This window comes from Sarcophilus harrisii, chromosome 3 (assembly GCF_902635505.1).
Source record: "Sarcophilus harrisii chromosome 3, mSarHar1.11, whole genome shotgun sequence".
Lineage (NCBI taxonomy): Eukaryota > Metazoa > Chordata > Mammalia > Dasyuromorphia > Dasyuridae > Sarcophilus > Sarcophilus harrisii.
In genome coordinates, this window is record NC_045428.1 from 566,360,408 (window position 1) to 566,379,528 (window position 19,121).

At 42.6% G+C, this 19,121-nt stretch overlaps 1 protein-coding gene across 1 annotated transcript in view; it reads right to left on the reverse strand.

Annotated features, from left to right (window-relative positions):
* Window positions 1-19,121, reverse strand: part of ARHGEF10L (Rho guanine nucleotide exchange factor 10 like) — a 219,278-nt gene that overhangs the window by 148,573 nt on the left and 51,584 nt on the right. The window contains 2 exon segments of the mRNA XM_031962751.1: window positions 18,012-18,039; window positions 18,938-19,105. Coding sequence (XP_031818611.1) covers window positions 18,012-18,039; window positions 18,938-19,105 — 196 coding nt within the window.

The following is a 19,121-nucleotide window of genomic DNA, read 5'->3' on the forward strand; positions in this document are numbered from 1 at the left end:
GGTTGGGAGGGGAAAACAGAATGGCAAAAAGTTGAGACAGAAAGTCAGGGGAGGGGGGTGCTTAGAACATAGAATGTCAGATCTAGAAGGGCCCTTTGAATACAGAATGGCAGAGTTAACATTAGAACAGAAAACATCAGAGTTGGGAGGGATCTTAGAACACAGAATGTCAGAGCTAAAAAACATCTTTAGAAAAGAGTTTACCAGGATGCTATCACAGAAAGCACCTTAGATCAAAATACATAAAGCTAGAAAGGGGGTCTGAGAGATAATTTAGTCCAACTACTTCACTTGATAGGTGGAAAAAATGAAGTCCCAAGAAAGACTGTGACAGTGATTTCAAAGTCACTAGAACCCAGGGCTCCTGATTCCACTCAGCTCAGTCCTTTTTCCACTATTCCCCAAAAAACCTCCAATGTTTTTTTAATTGTTGTCCTCCATCACAGCCTCCCCAGTTTCAGAAGAAAAACTTTGCTAAAGTAGAATAGTTCCTGCTGCCCAGCCCTATCTGCTATTTCTTCTAAGTTACCCCCCCCCCAGCTTCTCTCTGTCAAATTAAGGGGATGGGGCCATAGGATAAACAAATTTTGCCCTACCTTGCATCCTTCTCTTGAAATTTTTTCTCAGCCTTTCAGATATGCCTTATCCATCTATCCATTCCTATAAGAGCTCTGTACAGAGGGATGAGTCAGTTTATTCTGCTCCCATTCTATCGATGTGGAAAGTGAGGCTCTGAGAGAACAGGTGTCTTGACCCAAACCACACAGCAAGCCAGGACCACCAGGCATACAACCTGCAGGAAAAACCCACTCCTACTGACTTCCTCGGGAGGGGACTGTGTGACATTCCATGCAGAGCTGTCTGGATACCATTCCACAGGGAGCCCCATGGGATTCAGCTTATTCGGCTCAGCAACTGTCTCCCAGCAGGCAAAGTTCTTGTCCAAATAAACATCTCCCTCTACACAATTGGGTCATTCATATGAAGCAATCCACAACCCCCACCACAAACCAAAATAAAGGTCTCTACCCCAGGCTGGAGCCATGAGCATGTGGCCTCCAGCTCTTCCCCTAAGACATAAGCATGCAAACTTATGACAAGGAAGGCAGAAGCATTGGATGACAGAAGTTCCCAGGATCAGAGTGGGTGACACAGAGTTATCTCATTTGATTTCATAGGTTCTGAATTCATATAGAGTCAGAGTTGGATGAGATTGTACAATATAGAATATTAAAACATGTCTATCAGAGAAAGAAAGGGGTGTCAGAGAATGTCAGACATGGGAAGGGTCTCAGAACACTGAATGTCAGGTCTGGAAGGAACCTTAGAACACAGGCTATCAAAGATGGAACAAAGTTTAGAAGAGAAAATAACAGAGCTGGGAAAAATTTTAGGACAATAGTATGTCCGAGTTGGAGGAAAGCTTAGAACATAGAACATCAGATATGGGAGAGACTTTAGAACACAAAATGTCAGAGTTAGAAAGGAATCTTAAAACATAAATTGTCTGAAATGGGAGAAATTTTAGGACAGAATTGAAGGACAGCTTAAAACATAGAATATCAGAATTAGGAGAGACCTAAGTTCTAACAGAATGTTAGAACTTGAAGGGATGTATCAGAGACGGATAGTACAAAATCTGAGTATTGGAGTTAGAAGGAACTTCACAGGGCATCTGGTCCTGCCCATATCTGATCAAGAATCATGTCTAAAACCTCACTAAAGGGATCATCTAACCATCTAACCATGGAGATCTCAGGTAGTTACACAAGTTTTAAGACAGTTCAGACTATCTTGTATTGCTCTAAGATCTATCCATTTGTTGCAAGCATAGGCTTTTAAGCATCTGAAGTCTCTGATTAGTGTAGGAATTAGGAAGGCCTTGACCAGTTGTGAAATCCACACCTTATTATGTTCCAATGCTTCCATTCTCCCAAGGGTCAGCAGCTATTGTCCAGGAGGATGCTCATGGGTAGAATCAGACTTATTTTCTCCAACTTCTGCTTATTTTGGAAAAAGAAAGGCATAGCATTGATCCTGAAGGTTTACAGGGTGATAAATAAACAAAGGTTGTAGCATCAATAAGGCTTTGAAATAAAATATCATTATTCTCCTTTCTCTGGCATTTCCCCAAGAATTTTAAGGCTTAAATTCAGGCCTTTTACCTTTGACTTAGTCCCTTAGAAATGTACAAAAGTTCTCATTGTTCCTAACAACTCTCCCTCTATGCCCTAAGCCTGAAATATCCTCCCAACTTATCTTAGAATCTCAAATTTTCTCAAAGCTCATTCAAATACTTTTTTTTACATGAAGACTTTACTGATACCACCAGCTTCCAGTATCTTCCCCAGGAAAAAACAAACTCTCATATTTATATAATGAAAGAATAAATGGTAAGGACCTAGTCCTTAAGGCATATACAAAGTTGTATTTCCTACAGGTCAGTCTAGCTTCTGGACAAGAGACTGATACTGTTTGGTAATGAGGAGTTTTCTAACACAGAGAACCAAAGACAAAGCCAGGAGTTGAGTTTGCATACAAAAGAATTACCTTGACCTTCCTTGTGCCCTTTTTTGCTTTTAACCTCCCACCCTCTTGTGGCTTTCAAATAAGGAAGATTGCAGATGGGCTGCTACATGGAAAAGCAGGTTCTGCTGCCTTATCCTGCTACTCAGTCACCATGTGTCCCTGAGCATATGACACCTGTTACTGTTGGGTATATTCTATTTTAGGAGACAGAATGGATGAAGTTTTGACCTTTTAGCTTCAAAAGGATGGAGTGTTGGGCACTGCCCCTCCTTCATTTCCTTGCCATTAAGACTGGAATTGGGTCTTACATATCATTGTGACACAATGGAGGATAGAAAAGAAAAATAATGATCCAGGTGCCTGCCCCTCTGACTCCATCCTTGTCCAAAACTGAAGAAGGGACCCTGAAACTCTGAAACTCCTTGAAGGAGAAAATCTTCAACTCTGCCTCAGTGAGGGACCCTGCCAGAGGGAAACAGGACAGACAGCTTTATTCTGTTATCTAGGTGGGGTTGGGTCAGTCCTGAGCAAAAGAATTCCAACCCTATTCAATTAAAGAAACATTCAATTCTATTCAAATTCCAGCTCAAACTGAAACCCAGCTAGGAGCCAACTTGGGACTCCATCCACTAGCCCCCTTCAGCTGGTAGCCAAAGCTCCCATTATAAGAGCCAATCTAAAATCCTCTCTTTGCAGAGGTTCCAAACATGCCATGCTATGCCAAGGAAGCCTCTGCCCAATGGAATACTCTTTCCAGTGCCACCCTCTCTTTACCCTCACCTATTTCCCTAATGAGACTTTATGCCTCTCTGTGGGGATCTCTAACCTTACTTGCCAATCCCCATAATAAACCGTTTTATCAATCTAGGTTTTGGGGTCTGTAAATTCCTTTACAGAGAATCTCTGCGCTGCCAGAAGGGGGTTCCCCAAATTCCCTATCTTATGCTGAATCTCAAGGGGTATAAGGGAGCCAAACCTCTCCATTTGGTTCCCTGAACCCCAAACCTGCCACTAGACTTTATCATTTAACTCCTTGACCACCAGAAACCCTAATCTCATTTTGGTTCCCTACAAAAGGAAACCCCAAAACCTAAACCTCATCATATTTTTGGTTCCCATACAGGGATCCCTGAAAACTAGACTTCACCTCATCAAAACTACCTGGAGTAGAATTATGTTATCTGGATTCCTGCCTATGCCCTCGTTAAAAGTCCCTGTCTATCCAAGAATGTTCCTTCTCCCTTCTCTGACAGGAACTGAACCATGATCCAAGCTGTAAATACTAAATTGTGGCTCTCTCTGAAGTAAAGACAACAGTTGTAAAATGTTAGACTAATTGCCTTCTCAGTTTCTATATCCTGCTTATAAATGCTAATTAGCTGAGAATCCTTTAAAAGGTTTCTGCCTCAATTGCTCAGGGTGGAATAATCTTGGACGCAAGTGCCATTTGACTGGCTGGTCTAAACTCTCCACAATTAAAACATTAAAAACCAATCTCCATCTTGCCTCAGTTTCTCCGGCATTACAGGAGGAGCCATCCAAGTACTAGCTAGTGGCAGCAAATCCCAAGTCTGGCAAACAGCCAACACAGCTAAGCAAGGAAGGGACTCACCTACTGGCTGTATGGAAGCCAGAAGTAAATTTGGTGGGAATTACAAAAAGGGGAAAAAAAAGACTCCTGGGCTCAGTAAATGCTTCGGAATTAGGTTGAAGAGGAGGAGGGAAGGAGGGCAGGTTGGGGATTAAGTGACCTGCTCAGGGTCACCCATAGCCAGGAAATGTCTGGAGCTGGATTTGAATTCAGGTTTTTCTGACTTCCAGAACCAGAACGCCCAGATGCCTCTACAGAAAAATGGACCCTCCTGGAAAGAAAGCACCGATCATTCCATCTCCAGGTTGCAGGCTATTCATTCCTCTTCCTTTGCCCACAGATCTCCCATGACCAGACCTGGTGGGGCCAAAGGGACCAGTTCATTGGCTCTGTGCTCTATATAAGCAGAATTACCACTTGAGACCAGGCCCATTAACAAGGAATCCAATTATCTGTTCTTGTAGTTCTCCAACATGCTAACGTTCTAGAGCAAATCAAAACTTTAGTGTGGGATCTCCATAGAAATCAACAGTAACTCTTCTATAGTTTATCATCTCAGAGATTAAAGGGACTTTTCTGTAGCCCCCCACTTGCTGGTATTGGTGGCAGATCTGAATTCAGATCTCCTGTCTTTAAATCCACCTAAATAATTAAGACAGTGTTAGCCAATGGACAAAACTCTGAACTTAGAGTCAGAAAGCTCATAGTTCAAATACAGTCTCAGACATTTCACAGCTGTGTGATCCAGGGCAAGCACTGTCTGTCTCAGTTTCTTCAACTATAAAATGGGAATAATAATAGCACCTATCTCAATGGATCGTTGTATGAATCAAATGAGATAATAATTGTAAAAATTCCTGGCTCATAGCAGGCACTTAATAAATGTTTATATTCCATTCTTCTCCATTCTCATTCCCAAATTCAGGGCTCATGAATTAGAGCTCCATGATGCTCTAAAATCCTGTGTTCTAAGGTTCCCTCCCACTCACATACTAGATTCCCAGACAACTTTTTTGTTGTCTCCATGTCTTTTCACAACCTATGAAAATGACATATCCCTGTCTTAGCTCCCTGGTTAACCTACAAACTCCTTCCTTGAGGGCAGAGACCCTGATGCCCCATATGCTTTGCACAGACACCCAACAGATACTCAATACACATTTATAGAATTGAGTAGGGTTCTATGAGTGAGCAAGGGGAAAGACCCGGGGTCGGTCATGGCAGGGCCACACAGAAGGCCCGGTCACTCTCCCAGCCCAGGAAATGCCTGGCCCGCCCTAGAGAGAGGTTTGTAGTCCCAGGTGATGTCAGGAACAGGGCCAGGGCAGTCTGGCACCCAGAGCAGACTGGATATGAGATCTGACTGCAAAGAAGCAGCCTGAGGTCAGCATCTGTAGCCAAGGTCCTCAGGGACTGGCCAGAAGGGAAGCTCTGGGCTGCTTGGGAAAGAGGGGATGGATAGAACAGGCACTCCCCTCTGCTGGGCCCTGGGCCTCCAAAGGCCAGAACAGGGCCAAGCCCTGGAACCAGGGCCCAGGAAGGGAGACAAAGTGCAGGCTGGTGGAATCAGAGCACCCAGATTTGAAGCCCACTTCAGCTACTTGCAGAGTTTCTGTCTACTCATTTTAATGAGGCTCTTGGGCAAAGAACATGGGATGTCAGAGCTAGGAGGGCCCTTAGAACCCAAGAGGTCAGAGCTGGGAGGACCCTTAGAACCCAGGAGGTCAGAGCTGGGAGGACCCTTAGAACCCAGGAAGTCAGAGCTGGGAGGGCCCTTGGAACCCAGGAGGTCAGAGCTGGGAGGGCCCTTAGAACCCAAGAGGTCAGAGCTGGGAAGGACCTTAGAACACAGGATGTCAGGGCTGGGAGGGCCGTTAGGACACAGGATGTCAGAGGGTCCTTAGAACACAGGATATCAGAGGTGAGAGGGTCCTTAGAACATGGAATATTAGAATGTTTCTCAGGATAGCTGAAGCAGCTTCCCTGGGTTCCATGCCAAGATATCAGGGCAGAGATTTACTAGGGAGTGAGAGTTTTCCTTGGCCTACTTCTTGGAGATCTGCATCACCACTCAGGGGAGAGGAACTGTTTACTGTCCTTGACCTGAAGTGGAGTTCACCCAGTCACCATCTGCAGTTGATTCGGGAGTACACACAGATGACCATGGAATGTAGGAACCTTTGATTACTGAAAAGAGACTGCACTTAGCAATGCTGACTTTCCTTGGCCTGTGTGGCTGAAGAAGAGGGAACTAAAGGAAAAGCATAGGAAAGAAGAGCATAGAAACTAAGGGAAAAGCAAAGGAAAAGCACATTTTTTTGAACACCTACTATGTTGCAGACACTGTGCTAAATGCTTTTCAATATTACCTCACTGGATCCTTGCAGGTGCCAGTCCTGCCTAGGATTTTTACACCTGAGTGACTTTAGGGCACATCTCTCAATATACTAATAACATCTTAACTCTCTGGGTGTAGGTGTTATTATCCCATTTTTACCAATGAAGAAACTGAGGCAGACAAATTATTTAATCATATGGAAAAGCAAATTTTGTCTCCATCACAAAGAAAAACTTTGCAACATAGAGCTGTGCACAAGATAATTATTAATCAAAAGAATAATTATAAACATAGTTAACTCCTCCACTTTCTATAAGATCATTGCTGTAGAGCTGGCAGAGATGCGGGAGGCCTAAACAGGTAAAAATAACTTGTCCAGAGTCACACAAGTAGTTTAAGTGACAGATTCAATCAATCATTCATTTAATAAACATGTTTCTTAAGCAAGACCAATTTTATTGTATGACTAGCAAAACCCAACAAATCAGATCTCTCAGTAGTCAAGGATCCATCTTCCAGTCAGAGCAACTCATTTACACAGTTGACAAGGCAGACAGTACTACAGGACACCAAAAATAGTCTAATGACAAAAATGACATCTGAGGCTGTGACTGATCTGTCCCAAACATGGAGGGTAGGCTATGCTAAAGTGACAGATTCATTCATTCATTCGATAAACATTTTTCTTAAACAAGGTCCATTTTATTACTATGACTAGCGAATACCAATAAATTGGATCTAAGACCCTCCATAGTCAAGGATCCATTTGACAGTCAAAGCAACTTTTTAATAGTTGACAAGGCAGAGGGTTCTATAGGACACCAAAAGTAGTATAATGACAAAAATGACATCTGAGGCTGTGATTGATCTGACCCGAAAATGAAACGTAGGCCATACTTCCATAGACGGCTTTAAAGTTCCAGATACTATGCCCAAAACAGATAAAAAAATCATAGAAGTTAAAGGCCATCCACTCTAACTTTTTCATTTGATAAGATGAAGAAACAGAGGGCTAGACAATGTACTCAAGTGTCAATAGCCCTGGCAGGGCCAGCACATTGGGTCTCTTGCTCCAAAGCCAGATTTCTCCTTTCCACTGTAACTCTGCCTCTAGTCAAATTCAAACCCAATTTCAATGGGAAAGTTCTTGACTCTTCTTCCTGCATCATGTTTCCTATTAAGTTCCTTCATCCCTCCTCATACAAGGTAGATAGCACAAGGATGATTATCCCTATTTTTTAGATGAGAACACTGAAGATGAGTAAGAGGTTGGTCTAGAGTTACACAGCTTGTAGTTAGCCAACAAAGGACAGAAACTCTTGTCTCCCGCCATCAAACCCTGAAATAAAGATTGTCCTGCAAGAAAGCAGTGCTCTTATTGGGACAGAAAAGTAGTATTTTATTTGGTTCTGGTTTTGCCTCCAATACTGGAATCATAGAGACAGGGACTGGATCTGTTATTTCACTAATATAAAGAGTGCCCTGATGAGGAAACAGTCTCCACCCATTGAGGTCTATAACTTCTCTGAGAGATTTCTGGTTTTAGAGGTAAAGTGACTTGTCCAAGTCAATAGGTCAAACCTCATATCCTTTGGACCCAAGTCCAGCTCTCTATTTACTACTCTCTGGACTCAAGTCCATCTCTCTATTTATACTCCAAGCTGTCTTCAATATTTAGGATCACAAGTAGAGAACTAGAAAAGGCTTCAAAGGCCCCTAGTCCAACCTTCTCATTTTTATTGATGAAAAAGTGAGTTCCAGGAAGTTTGAGTGAATTATTAAATTTTTTAGTTTTTAGTTTTAAGAAGCATCATTAGGATCTGAACCCAAGGGCCACATTTTCACAGCCAGTGTATTCTTCCTACTTTTTATTCTATCTACAAATCTTTGAAGGAAGTTACTCCTCTTCAAAATGGTAGAGTAAAGACTGGGCCACTTCTTGCTCTACTTACTGTGATCTGTCTAATGCCAATTAGTAATCACTAATTAGTGATAATTACATTAAGGATGAACTCTATGTCATTCACAGTATGCACCGTTCAGATAATCCTGGGAGATAAATGCTATTATCATCATCCCCATTTTAATAATGAGCAGCTCTGGTATTGTTGATGACCTCAGCACAGCTCTCAGCTTTGCCTCTTCAATTTATAAACATCAGTGAAGTTCCTCCCTCTTTCCCTGGTACTGTTGCTAGGCACTGGGAATACAGAATCAAAATCTAAACTATCCCTGCCCTCAAGGAGTCTATAATCCACTAAGAAGACAATACATACAGCAATAAGTAGAGTTTAAGAGAAACTGAGAAAATGATTCTAAAATGAGGGATGGGGAAAAAATCCAGGAAGGTTTCATAGAAGAGGTAGCCTCTATTGTTAAGCCTTAAAGGAAAATAATGATTCTGAGTAGCAGAGATGAAGAAGGAATGGATATATTTACATAGAAAAGAATCAGGAGGGAAATGGTATCTTATCAAATATCTCAAGAACCATCATAGGAAGGAGAAGACAAAACCTTATAGGGCAATGGCTTTCCTTTTGAGTCATTTCAGTCATGACTCATGACCCCTTTTGGGATTTTTGTGGCAAAGATGCTACCATTTCCTGCTCCTGATTCTGCCCTGTAGGGCAGACAATAGCTTCAAACCCTCTTCCATGTGGTAGTCTTTCCAATACCCAAAGGTCAGACCTATTCTCTGGGAAGATTATTTGGATGGATTAGTCCAAAAGGATTTGTCAATCGAAGAATTGGAGGCAGGGAGCTCCATTAGAGTCTGTGAGGCCATAGAGGGGAAGGACAATGTCCCTTACAACCTTGTACCCCTAAAGACCAATAATTAAAGCCTGCACACATTAACTACCCAAAAAATGTTTGGTGAGGGAGAAGTAAACGTGATATAGCCAGTTACATCAGAAAAAACAATGAACTTAGTGTCGATAGAGCCAGGTTCCCATTTTGCTTCAAGTATTTCTTAGCTGTGTGAACCTGTAAAAGTCACTCTATTTGTCTGGGTCTCAGTTTCCTCATCTTTAAATGAGAATTAGGTTGCTCTATGTCAGGGGTTCTTAATTTTTGTAGGTATGGATCCCTGTAACAGTCTGGTGAAAGCCTGTGGATACTTTTTCAGGATGTTAGATTCCTAATTGAAAGGAATACTATGTTTCAGTTAATGGATAGTGAAAATTGTAATGTATCCTTTTCACAATCCACTAAAATTTCCATGAACCTCAGATTAAGAACTTCTAGACCAAATGATTTCCAAGGTCTCTTACAATTTAAATATTAAAAACATTTTTAAATCCTATGCTCCTATTTATGAAAATCGCATCACTTCTCTGTAAAATAGGGATAATAAAACTCATCCTACTTAATTCTCAGAGCTTTAACAAAAGCACTTTGCAAACTTTAAAGTACTAGAGAAACTAGGAGTTAATATTATTCCTCTTATTGCTGTCTAAGATCCTAAACAAGCTTTTATCAATGGCTGTGTCTGAGCATCATTCTTCACTCCCTGGGTGTGAGGTCACATACCCCAGGATCCTCTTTACTCATCATGATCATCAGGGTCAACACTGTCAACACTCCCACATCTTGTCACAACCCATTATATCAACATCGGTCCCATGTGCCCAAAATAGCTATGGTAGCTCAAGGCCTTTTGATGACACAGGTAAGCAGAGCCCCAGCAAAACATTACTCAACCAACTTCCTTCCCCATGAATGTCAATAAAACCTACTGACCAAACTCCACCACATCCCAACCCTACATTTAGCCAGTCATTTCAGGTTGGCCAATGAACTGGCCCAACTCCTTCTTTCCTGACCCCTCAATCAATCCAAGTCCTACTCCCTCCTTCAAGCTCAGTTTGTATAGAACAGATAAGTAGAATGTAAGTTCCTTGGGGTGGGGGTGGGGTCTGTTATTCAGTAATAGGAAGCTGGGAGTGTCGTGATAAATTTTTTAACATGAGCTAAAAACAATGAACCCTTATTGAGAGAGACAGACAGACAGACAGAGAGAGAGAGAGAGAGAGAGAGAGAGACTCAGAGAGAGACAGAGACAGAGAGGCAGACATACAGACAGACAGAAACTCAGAGAGAGACAGAGAGACAGAGAGAGAGACAGAGACAGAGAGAGACAGAGAGAGAGAGAAAGACTCAGAGAGAGACAGAGACAGACAAAGAGACAGACAGACAGACAGAGACTCAGAGAGAGACAGAGACAGAGACAGAGACAGAGAGAGACTCAGAGAGAGAGGGAGAGAGAAAGAGAGAGAGAGAGAGAAAGAGAGAGAGAGAGAGAGAAATCGACTCAGAGAGAGAGAGAGAGATTAAGCCCTCAATCAATGGTAATTCTAAATCAGTAATTGATTGGGTTGAAATTTAATTTGCTGCTATTCTAAATCTTGAATTCAGGTATTGCTATCTGACCTCTCTTAAGGCTATTATTACATCATTCAAAGGAAACACCCATGTGACCCTTTAGTCTGAGGACCATCACAGGTAAATGTTTATTCCTGGGAAAATTGAGGGAACCACCATGTGAAGATTAAGCTGGGACACTCTTGATCTATTCCCGTCTTGGTTATCAAGACATTTCCCTACCTAGCTAATTCTGAGCCTGGGTTCTGATATCCTGTTTTACAAGTGGCTGCCTATTGACACAGACCTGAAATCAAACAGAACTAAAGCTCCTATATCTTTTCATTTCTCATTACATAGCAAATTCCCGTGATAAGGGCAAGTATAAAAGAGACAAACCCTATAGGTGATTTCTTATTAAGTAATATAGGCTAGTATAATTCTGCTATAGTGAGGGATCATTTGGATTGTCATTAGAATCACAAATAAGAGACCATAATATCCTTTCGTTATATTAAAAAGATAACAATATCCTCACAAAAGTGAATTAGTGAAGAAAGCAACATAATTTTAAAAATTGGATTAAGAATTTTACATGTAAAAATTTGTTTGAAACAGCTATCTAATAATATTGAGAGGGACACAGATTCATCTCCCAGTTCAACCCTTACTGATGTAACAATTGAAATACTTGGAAGTTTCAGGAGTATTATGATTTCTTAACATAATGGTTCTTCTTATAGCTCAATTTTATATTGAGTATTAAAACCTGAAAAGCAGGCGTAAAAGGAAGAAGCCCTTTTAGAGACGACCTAAGAACATGATTTTTTCCCCAACAATACGCAATTGCAAACAAGGCTGAGAAAACTTTATGGTATGAGATTTCCATACAATATTAACCACTGAACTTTTTTTCATCCACGTCAAGGTTACGTGATCCTCTGTAACTGAGTTCACCCAAAGCTATGTGCATGTTTTGATATCTGTTTATCAGTCCAGCCCATGGGTCAACTCATTACCTTGGTAATACCTCCTAAAAAATTATTAACAGGTCTGTCGAGTTCTATTCATCAATCCATTTGTCAACCAATGGAATTCTGCATTTTGTGTAGATACTCCTGAATGCTCAAGGGTAAGGACAATCAATGAGATTCTGTATTTTTAGTTTGCTTCATTTGGATTGACTGGAGATCAAGTACTATAAGGCCTTGGAGGAAGAGGGCATCTCAGATTGTGAGGAAGATCTGAGGTCCTCTTCATTAGAAAGGGCTATGGCTGCTTCTGAGGCAGAACTCAGTTTCTTTTATAGTAATATACTATAATAGACATCCTAAACAACTTGGAGCCCACAAAGCCCTACAGAAATATTAGCTATTACTATTATTATCCAGTTAGGGTGTATCTACATATAGAATACAACCTTCTAGAATAACCCAAGTCAGTGAATCTCTCTTGTTCTCAGTTTTTTCATCTGTGAAATGAGAGGATTAGATCAGATAATCTCCAAGGTCTCTTTCTAGATCTAACGGTCTGATCTTAACAGCAGAAACCAATAAATCCCAATGTTTTTAGGATGATCAACTAGAATAAATAATTCCAATGCCAACTTGTTAAAAATTAACTAGTATCCAAGGAATTCCTAACACCTGTAAAATCTCATTTGTCCTCAACTGCAATTAAATAATCAGCAAGCTGCTGAGAACTAGTTTCTGCCCTGATTTTACACATCGGAGGGGACAACATGTACAAATAGAAGCATGTACATAAAATATATAAATGAAACACATAAATAAAGGTAGTCTTTTGGGGGATCAGGATGGGGCACTAGCAGGTAGGGGGAATGAAGGGGGAAAAGCTACCTGTGGACAAAGATACTTGTGCTAAGTGCCTCAAAGTGTGTTAAGCACTTTATATATTATCTCAGTTTACCCTCACAACAATTCTAGAATTTAGCAACTACTAGAAGCTATAAAATGCCTGTTTTATAGAGGCAAAAATTGAGTCTTAAGAAAGTCAAGTTCACACAGCTATTAAGTGTCTGACATAGGATATGAATCCATCCTCCTGACCCAGGTTCAACACTCTACATCCCTCACCATGATGCTTCAAACTAGTCCAGTTGATCATAGAGTTTCCCCGTGGAGTTTCACAGCGGAGAAGGGGGATTGGAAAGCTCCAGGTGATTGTTTGAAAGGTAGGGAGGACAATAAAGAAGCAGGGAATTCCCCAGCTGGCAAGAGTAGACAATGGATGGTTAGTCACACTTAGAGCTTACACACACACACACACACACACACACACACACACACACTCACTCTCTCTCTCTCTCTCTCTCTCTCTCTCTCTCTCTCTCTCTCATGCAAAAGTCAAGGAGCACTGTGTACCTTGTCTGGTTTAGTCCTGAGTCAGCTCTCTGCGTTGAACTCTGGATTTCCCTTCGTGCCTGTTCTGCTCTCTTGTCAGTCTGGAGGTTTCTCCCTGACAGCACCTTCTGCCTCTGGCCCCTATCACCAGATCCACCCAGCTCCAGCCACATTTGCAAGGACCTCCCCATCATTGCTCCCTCCCTTCCCATTGCAGAACACAAGTGGGTTAAGCCAGCACCCTGAACCCGGCTGAGCCACATTCTCCATCAAACTCTTAAGCCCCAGCCCCACCCTGGGAAGGGCCCCATGGGGCAATACAATATAAAGGGAGGACACTATTGTTTCCACATTGCAGATAGGGAAATTGAGACCCAGTTCAGTTCAACTACCTAGCCACAGGTCCTGGAGTTCACCTGTGACAGAGCTAGAACCACAAATAGCATCTTTTTAAAAATAAGTCCCTTCTTCACCCCAGGAAATTGTTCCTTACCAACCAACTCTTCCTAATCACTCGCATACAGAGACCTGCAATCTGGACAGTGGTGACCATTCTACAAAACAAGGTCACTTTGGTTTGGCCACATCCTCCTGCCTGTCACAGAAGCATGAGGGTCAAATAACCCAAAGGAAGGAGGAAGAGGGAAGAAAAGGAAAAAATCAGTCTTTCTCAAAAGTAACCATTGAGATTAGGAGGGAACAGCTCACAGATAAGCAAATTGTTATCAGTCTAAGAAAATTCAGAATCTCATAAAGTTATAAGGAATCTCAAATGACAAAACCAAACCATTTATCTGATCTACAAAATCCTTTAAATCAAAATCTAGCCTCTGCCTGAAGGCCTCTAATGATGGGCAACTCACTACTCCACAAGACACCATATTCCACTGGGGACAACTAAAATGGTTAGGCTGAAATCTGCCCCCCTGCCAGTAACACTCTCAGAGTTTCTGCCCTCAGAGCCAAGTGCAACAAATCTCATCCCTTTTCCATATCAGAGAGTTCCCTATGTGGCTACTGTGTGATTCATTTTGGTCTTTTCTGTCTCCCTTCTTTTTCCATTTTTGGATAACTAGTAATCATTTTGTCAGAACTTTATTTCATTTTTCAGCTGTGTCCTACTCTTTGTGACCCATTGGGGGTTTTCTTGGCATAAATGCTGGATGGCTTGCCATTTCCTTCTCCAGCTCATTTTGCAGATGAGGAAACTGAGGCAGACAGGGTTAAGTGACTTGACCGAGGTAATAAAGCTAATAAGTGACTGAGACTATATTTGAACCTAGGAAGATAATTGTTCCTGAATCCAGGTCCAGTACTTTATGCACTATGGCACATCTAGCTGAATCCTCATCCCTCTCTAAACCCTGACCCCCATGCACACCATTTCACAACCCTGACCAGTAAACATCACCCACAAATCCTAGCAGATCCCTATTCTCAAGGACCCAATGTCCTATTCTGGGACACTTCCAATTTTCTCACAGAGCAAAGGTCGGGGGCAACCTCTTCTTGGGGAAAAGTTTAGGGGAGAATCTTCCAAAGTATCTTCCTCAATTCAGCCTGACTCAATCCCCTAAACTTGGATACAGGTTCCTCCATGAAGTTCAACTTAGAACTGGAGGTCCTTATATCTAGAACTGAAAGGGGCCCCGTTATCTTACACATGAAGTAACTGAAGCCAAAGGAAGTTAATTAGCCTTCACTGAAGTCATAGAAGTAATGAGTGTCAAAGCCTGGATTTGAACCCAGAACTTCTGCTTCCCTTTGGCTTCCTTGCTATTTCAGCCAACATTTATGAAGCATCTAGTGTTCTCAATATAAAAATGCTCTCTGCCCTCCAGAAGCTAAGATTCTATCCAGGAGAAGGAAGAATAAAATATTTACACATAAATGCAAGATATCTGAAGATAGGGGAGAACACTAGCAATCAGCAAGGTAAGGAAAGGCTCCCCACAGAACTGAGCCCAGAGGGAATTTTGAGGAGTTTGTATTTGAAACTTCTAGGGGCCATGGCAGCTTGCAATCAGGAAGATCTGAGTTCTGAATTTGAATCCTGCCTAGAACACTTTCTAGCTGTGTGACTCTAGACAAGACACTTTAGCACTCTGTGCCTCAGTTTTCTCCTTTGTAAAAATGGAAATCATAAGAGTTTGTTTTAGATTGTTAGAAGATTCAAATTGTTAGAAGAATCAAATGCAACAATATTTGTAAAGGACTTAGCAAAATATTAAAGCACCACATAAATACTGTTGTTCAGTCACATCCCACTCTTCATGACCCCATTTAGGGTTTTCATTGCAAAGATACTGCAGTGGTTTGCCATTCTCTTCTCCAGCTCATTTTACAGATGAAAAAACTGAGGCAAACAGGGTCAAGTTACTTACTCAGGGTCACACAACTAGTAAATGTCTCAGGCCAGATTTAAACTCATAAACATGAGTCATCCTAATTCTAAACCCAGAGCTCTAACCACTGTGCCAAATAGCTGCCCTGTATAAACACTTATTATTCTAGAATAAATAAATAGTCGCTGAAAATTCTAGCTTTCTTCCTAATTTAGTTTTTCTGGAGCAAAATAAAACTTAATTTCATGTAAGAGGAGGAGTCAGAGCATAAGCTCCTTCAAAAAAAAAAAATATCCAGACTTTAGTATCCTTAGAGCATAGATTTTGAGCTGGAGAGTTACACCCTTGAGTCACCCATAGACCTGATAATTTTTTTGTTTAATTGAAGTTTAATGATGAAATCCAGGCTAAATGATTTGCTCAAGATCACATAGCCAGTGTCAAGTGCCTGAGGCCAGATTTGACCACAGGTTCTCCTGACCCCAAGGCCAGTATTCTTTCAATCCACTGTGATATCTAGATTCCCCTAAGTGACTTTTTATCAGAAGAGAAATTGAAATTCATTCTATATCAATCGCCAAAGTCAGCATTGGGGTTCTGGAAATCCAGACTCAGTACTTTACACACATGGCAATGAACTTATAGACTCAGAATATGAGTGCTAGAAGAGAGCTTAGAACCTAGAACATCAGGGTTGGAAGGAATTTAAAACACAGAAGGTTATGGAAGTATATGAATATTTGGAGAAAGGAAGCTAGAAGGGGCCTTAGAATACAGAACTTTAAAGCTAAAAGGGACTTAGAACCTAGAAGGTAATTTCTGGGAGGAACCTTACAACAGAGAGTTTCAGAGTTTAGAATATAAAATGTTAGTGATAGAGGGAAAACTAACATGGAACGTCAGATCTAGAAGAGGCCTTAGAATCCAAAATGTCAATGCTTGGAAATACCTTAGAATGTAAAATGTCAGAGCTTGAAGAGACATGAAAATATAGGATGTCAAATCTAGAAGAGTCTTTACAACTTAGAATGTCAAACTGGGAGGGATCTCAGAAAAAAAAAACTCCAGAGTTGAAAGAGACTAGAATATAGAATGTCAGACTTGCATTAACAGATGCAAAATGAATGATCCAGACCCAGAGAATAATTTACATAAAAACAATACTGTAAACAAATCTCTGAAAGGCTGAAAAATCAATTCAATGACTAACAGAGATACAGAGGACCACTTACAAGGCATGTTACACAGCCCTTGACAGAGATTTTGGAACTGACTTGTAGAATAAAACATACATTTTCAGACATGCATATTAGTGGAATTCATTTTACTTAATTACGTGTATTTGTTACAAAGGGTTTTTTCTCTTTTTGTCTCTCAGTTTTTGAAGAACTGGGGAAAAGAAAGAAAGAGAGAGAAGATGAGGGAGAAAAGGAAGGAAGAAAGGGAGGGAAGGAGGCAGGGAGGAAAGGAAGGAAGGAAGGAAGGAAGGAAGGAAGGAAGGAAGGAAGGAAGGAAGGAAGGAAGGAAGGAAAGAAGAGGAGCAAGGGAGGGAGGGAAGGAGGGAGGGAGAAAGGGAAGAAGAAAGGAGGAAGGGAGAAAGGGAGGAAGAGTGAAAAGAAAAAGGAAAAAGGAAGGAAGGGAAAAAGGAAGAAAGGCAAAAAAAGAAGCAAGGGAGGAAGGGGGAAAAGGGAAAGGGAAAAGGAAGGGGAAAGGAAGGAAGGCAAGAAAGGAAGAAAGGAAGAAAGAAAGAAAGAAAGAAAGAAAAAGAAAGAAAGGAAGGAAGGAAGGAAAGAAGGAAGGAAGGAAGGAAGGAAGGAAGGAAGGAAGGAAGGAAGGAAGGAAGGAAGGAAGGAAGGAAGGAAGGAAGGAAGGAAAGAAGGAAGGAAAGAGGGAGGGAGGGAGGAAGATTGGTTCCTTGCTGTTTGCTACTTCAGAACAGAAAATAAATTTTAAAAATAAGAACAGAATGTCAGAGCTGGACTCCATCCCTTCCTCTTCCCAGGGAGGACACAGCAGACAAAGAGCAGCCACTGGTCAAGGTCACAGCCAAGCCAGCGGTAAAGCACAAGGATCCGTGAAGGAGGAACATGAAGCACAATCCCACATCACTCCCCCCATTCGGTGATAAGGACAACTGGCTTTGCCCAAGATCACCGGATGCATAATTGATGTCCTCTCTCTCTGGGCATCAGAATCAGAACCAGAAATCTCCACCTGGCAGGACCCTTTATTCCAACACCCAAATTCTACAGACAGGGAAACTGAGGCCCACAGAGACCTACCTTGGGCCACCTGGGTGGTAGGTAAGCATGCGGGGGAAATGATACCTCTCTTAGAATTCCTCCTGAGAACCCTGTTTCTCTCGGTCAGTGAGGTCTTCCAAGTTATTTCTCAGTCCCACACCCCCCCCTCCCCTGTGCCCCAGGCCACCCTTTTTACACCATTTTAGGACACATCAAAGCAAAGAAAGGCTGTTCACTTACTCTGGCTGAGGCTGGGCAGCCGCGGGATCTAGGGAAAACAGAGGGGAGCCAGTTAGGGCAATGGCCTGCTGACAGTGTCCTCCCCCCACCTGACCCTCAGGTATCCCGGCTGCACTAGCCCCAGTCTGGCTGTCCCAGAAGAGCTTCCGCCCCGTGTCCCAATCTTCTCCTGGGGAAGGGGAGACTGAGGAGATCACCGGTATTGGTCGGAGTTTCCAGCTCGATTCTCACAGGGCTCACTCCTCCCCCATCCCTGCTCCCCAGGGACTTTCTCCCAGCCCCCCAAGGAGAAGAGCAGGACTGGGGTAAGTCCCCCACCCCCCCAGGGTGCCCTCTCCTCCCCCAAGAGCCTGGAACTTTAGATGGTGGCAGCCGACCAGCGACGCGTCAGGGAGGGCCAGCTTGTCAAGGAGCCTGTTGTCCTGCTTCCAGGAAGTTCCTGCCGATCCAGTCCTCAGATCAGCTCCCCAAGTGACAGAGTCCAACAGCCCGTGAGCCACCACTGAACACCAGGGAGATCTTTTGTCTCCCCCAACCCGCCCTCCGGGGTCTCCCCGGGGGGAATGAGCTGCTAAATACAGGGTAAGAGGCCCCTTCCTCTGCCCGACCCAGGGGGAGGCGGGCTTCCAGAGAAGCCTCCTTATGTGCAACTGTCTCCGGAACGGAGCCAACTCAGCCAAAACATCCATTTAAAAAGTGCCAAAGTAGCCCCAGATGTTCCAGAAATCCAAGGAATGTGGAATTCCCAGAGCCCGGAATTTGAAAGATTTTTCCCAGTTCAGCTCTCCAAGAGCAGGAGATGAGCTAAGACCTTCCAGGACCAGTCTGAACTGGAGAGAAACGGCAGTTAGAGGGGGATGGTCCTTCTCAGCAGCCCCCCTTCCTCCCCAGAAGCAGCAGAAAAGGACTTCCTGAATCCAGCTCACCAGTGAGAGGGGCAGCATCAAAGTGAATGAGGGGGGCTTCTCCATCCTTCTCTGGGCCCTTCCTGGAGTCCTCTTCCTCTTCATCACTGTCATCAAACTCAAAAGCCTCTCCCGGGTCCTCCTCGGCCTCAGGGGAAGTCCTTGGGACATCCTGGGCTGGCTGGTCTCCTGGGAAGGTGAAGGG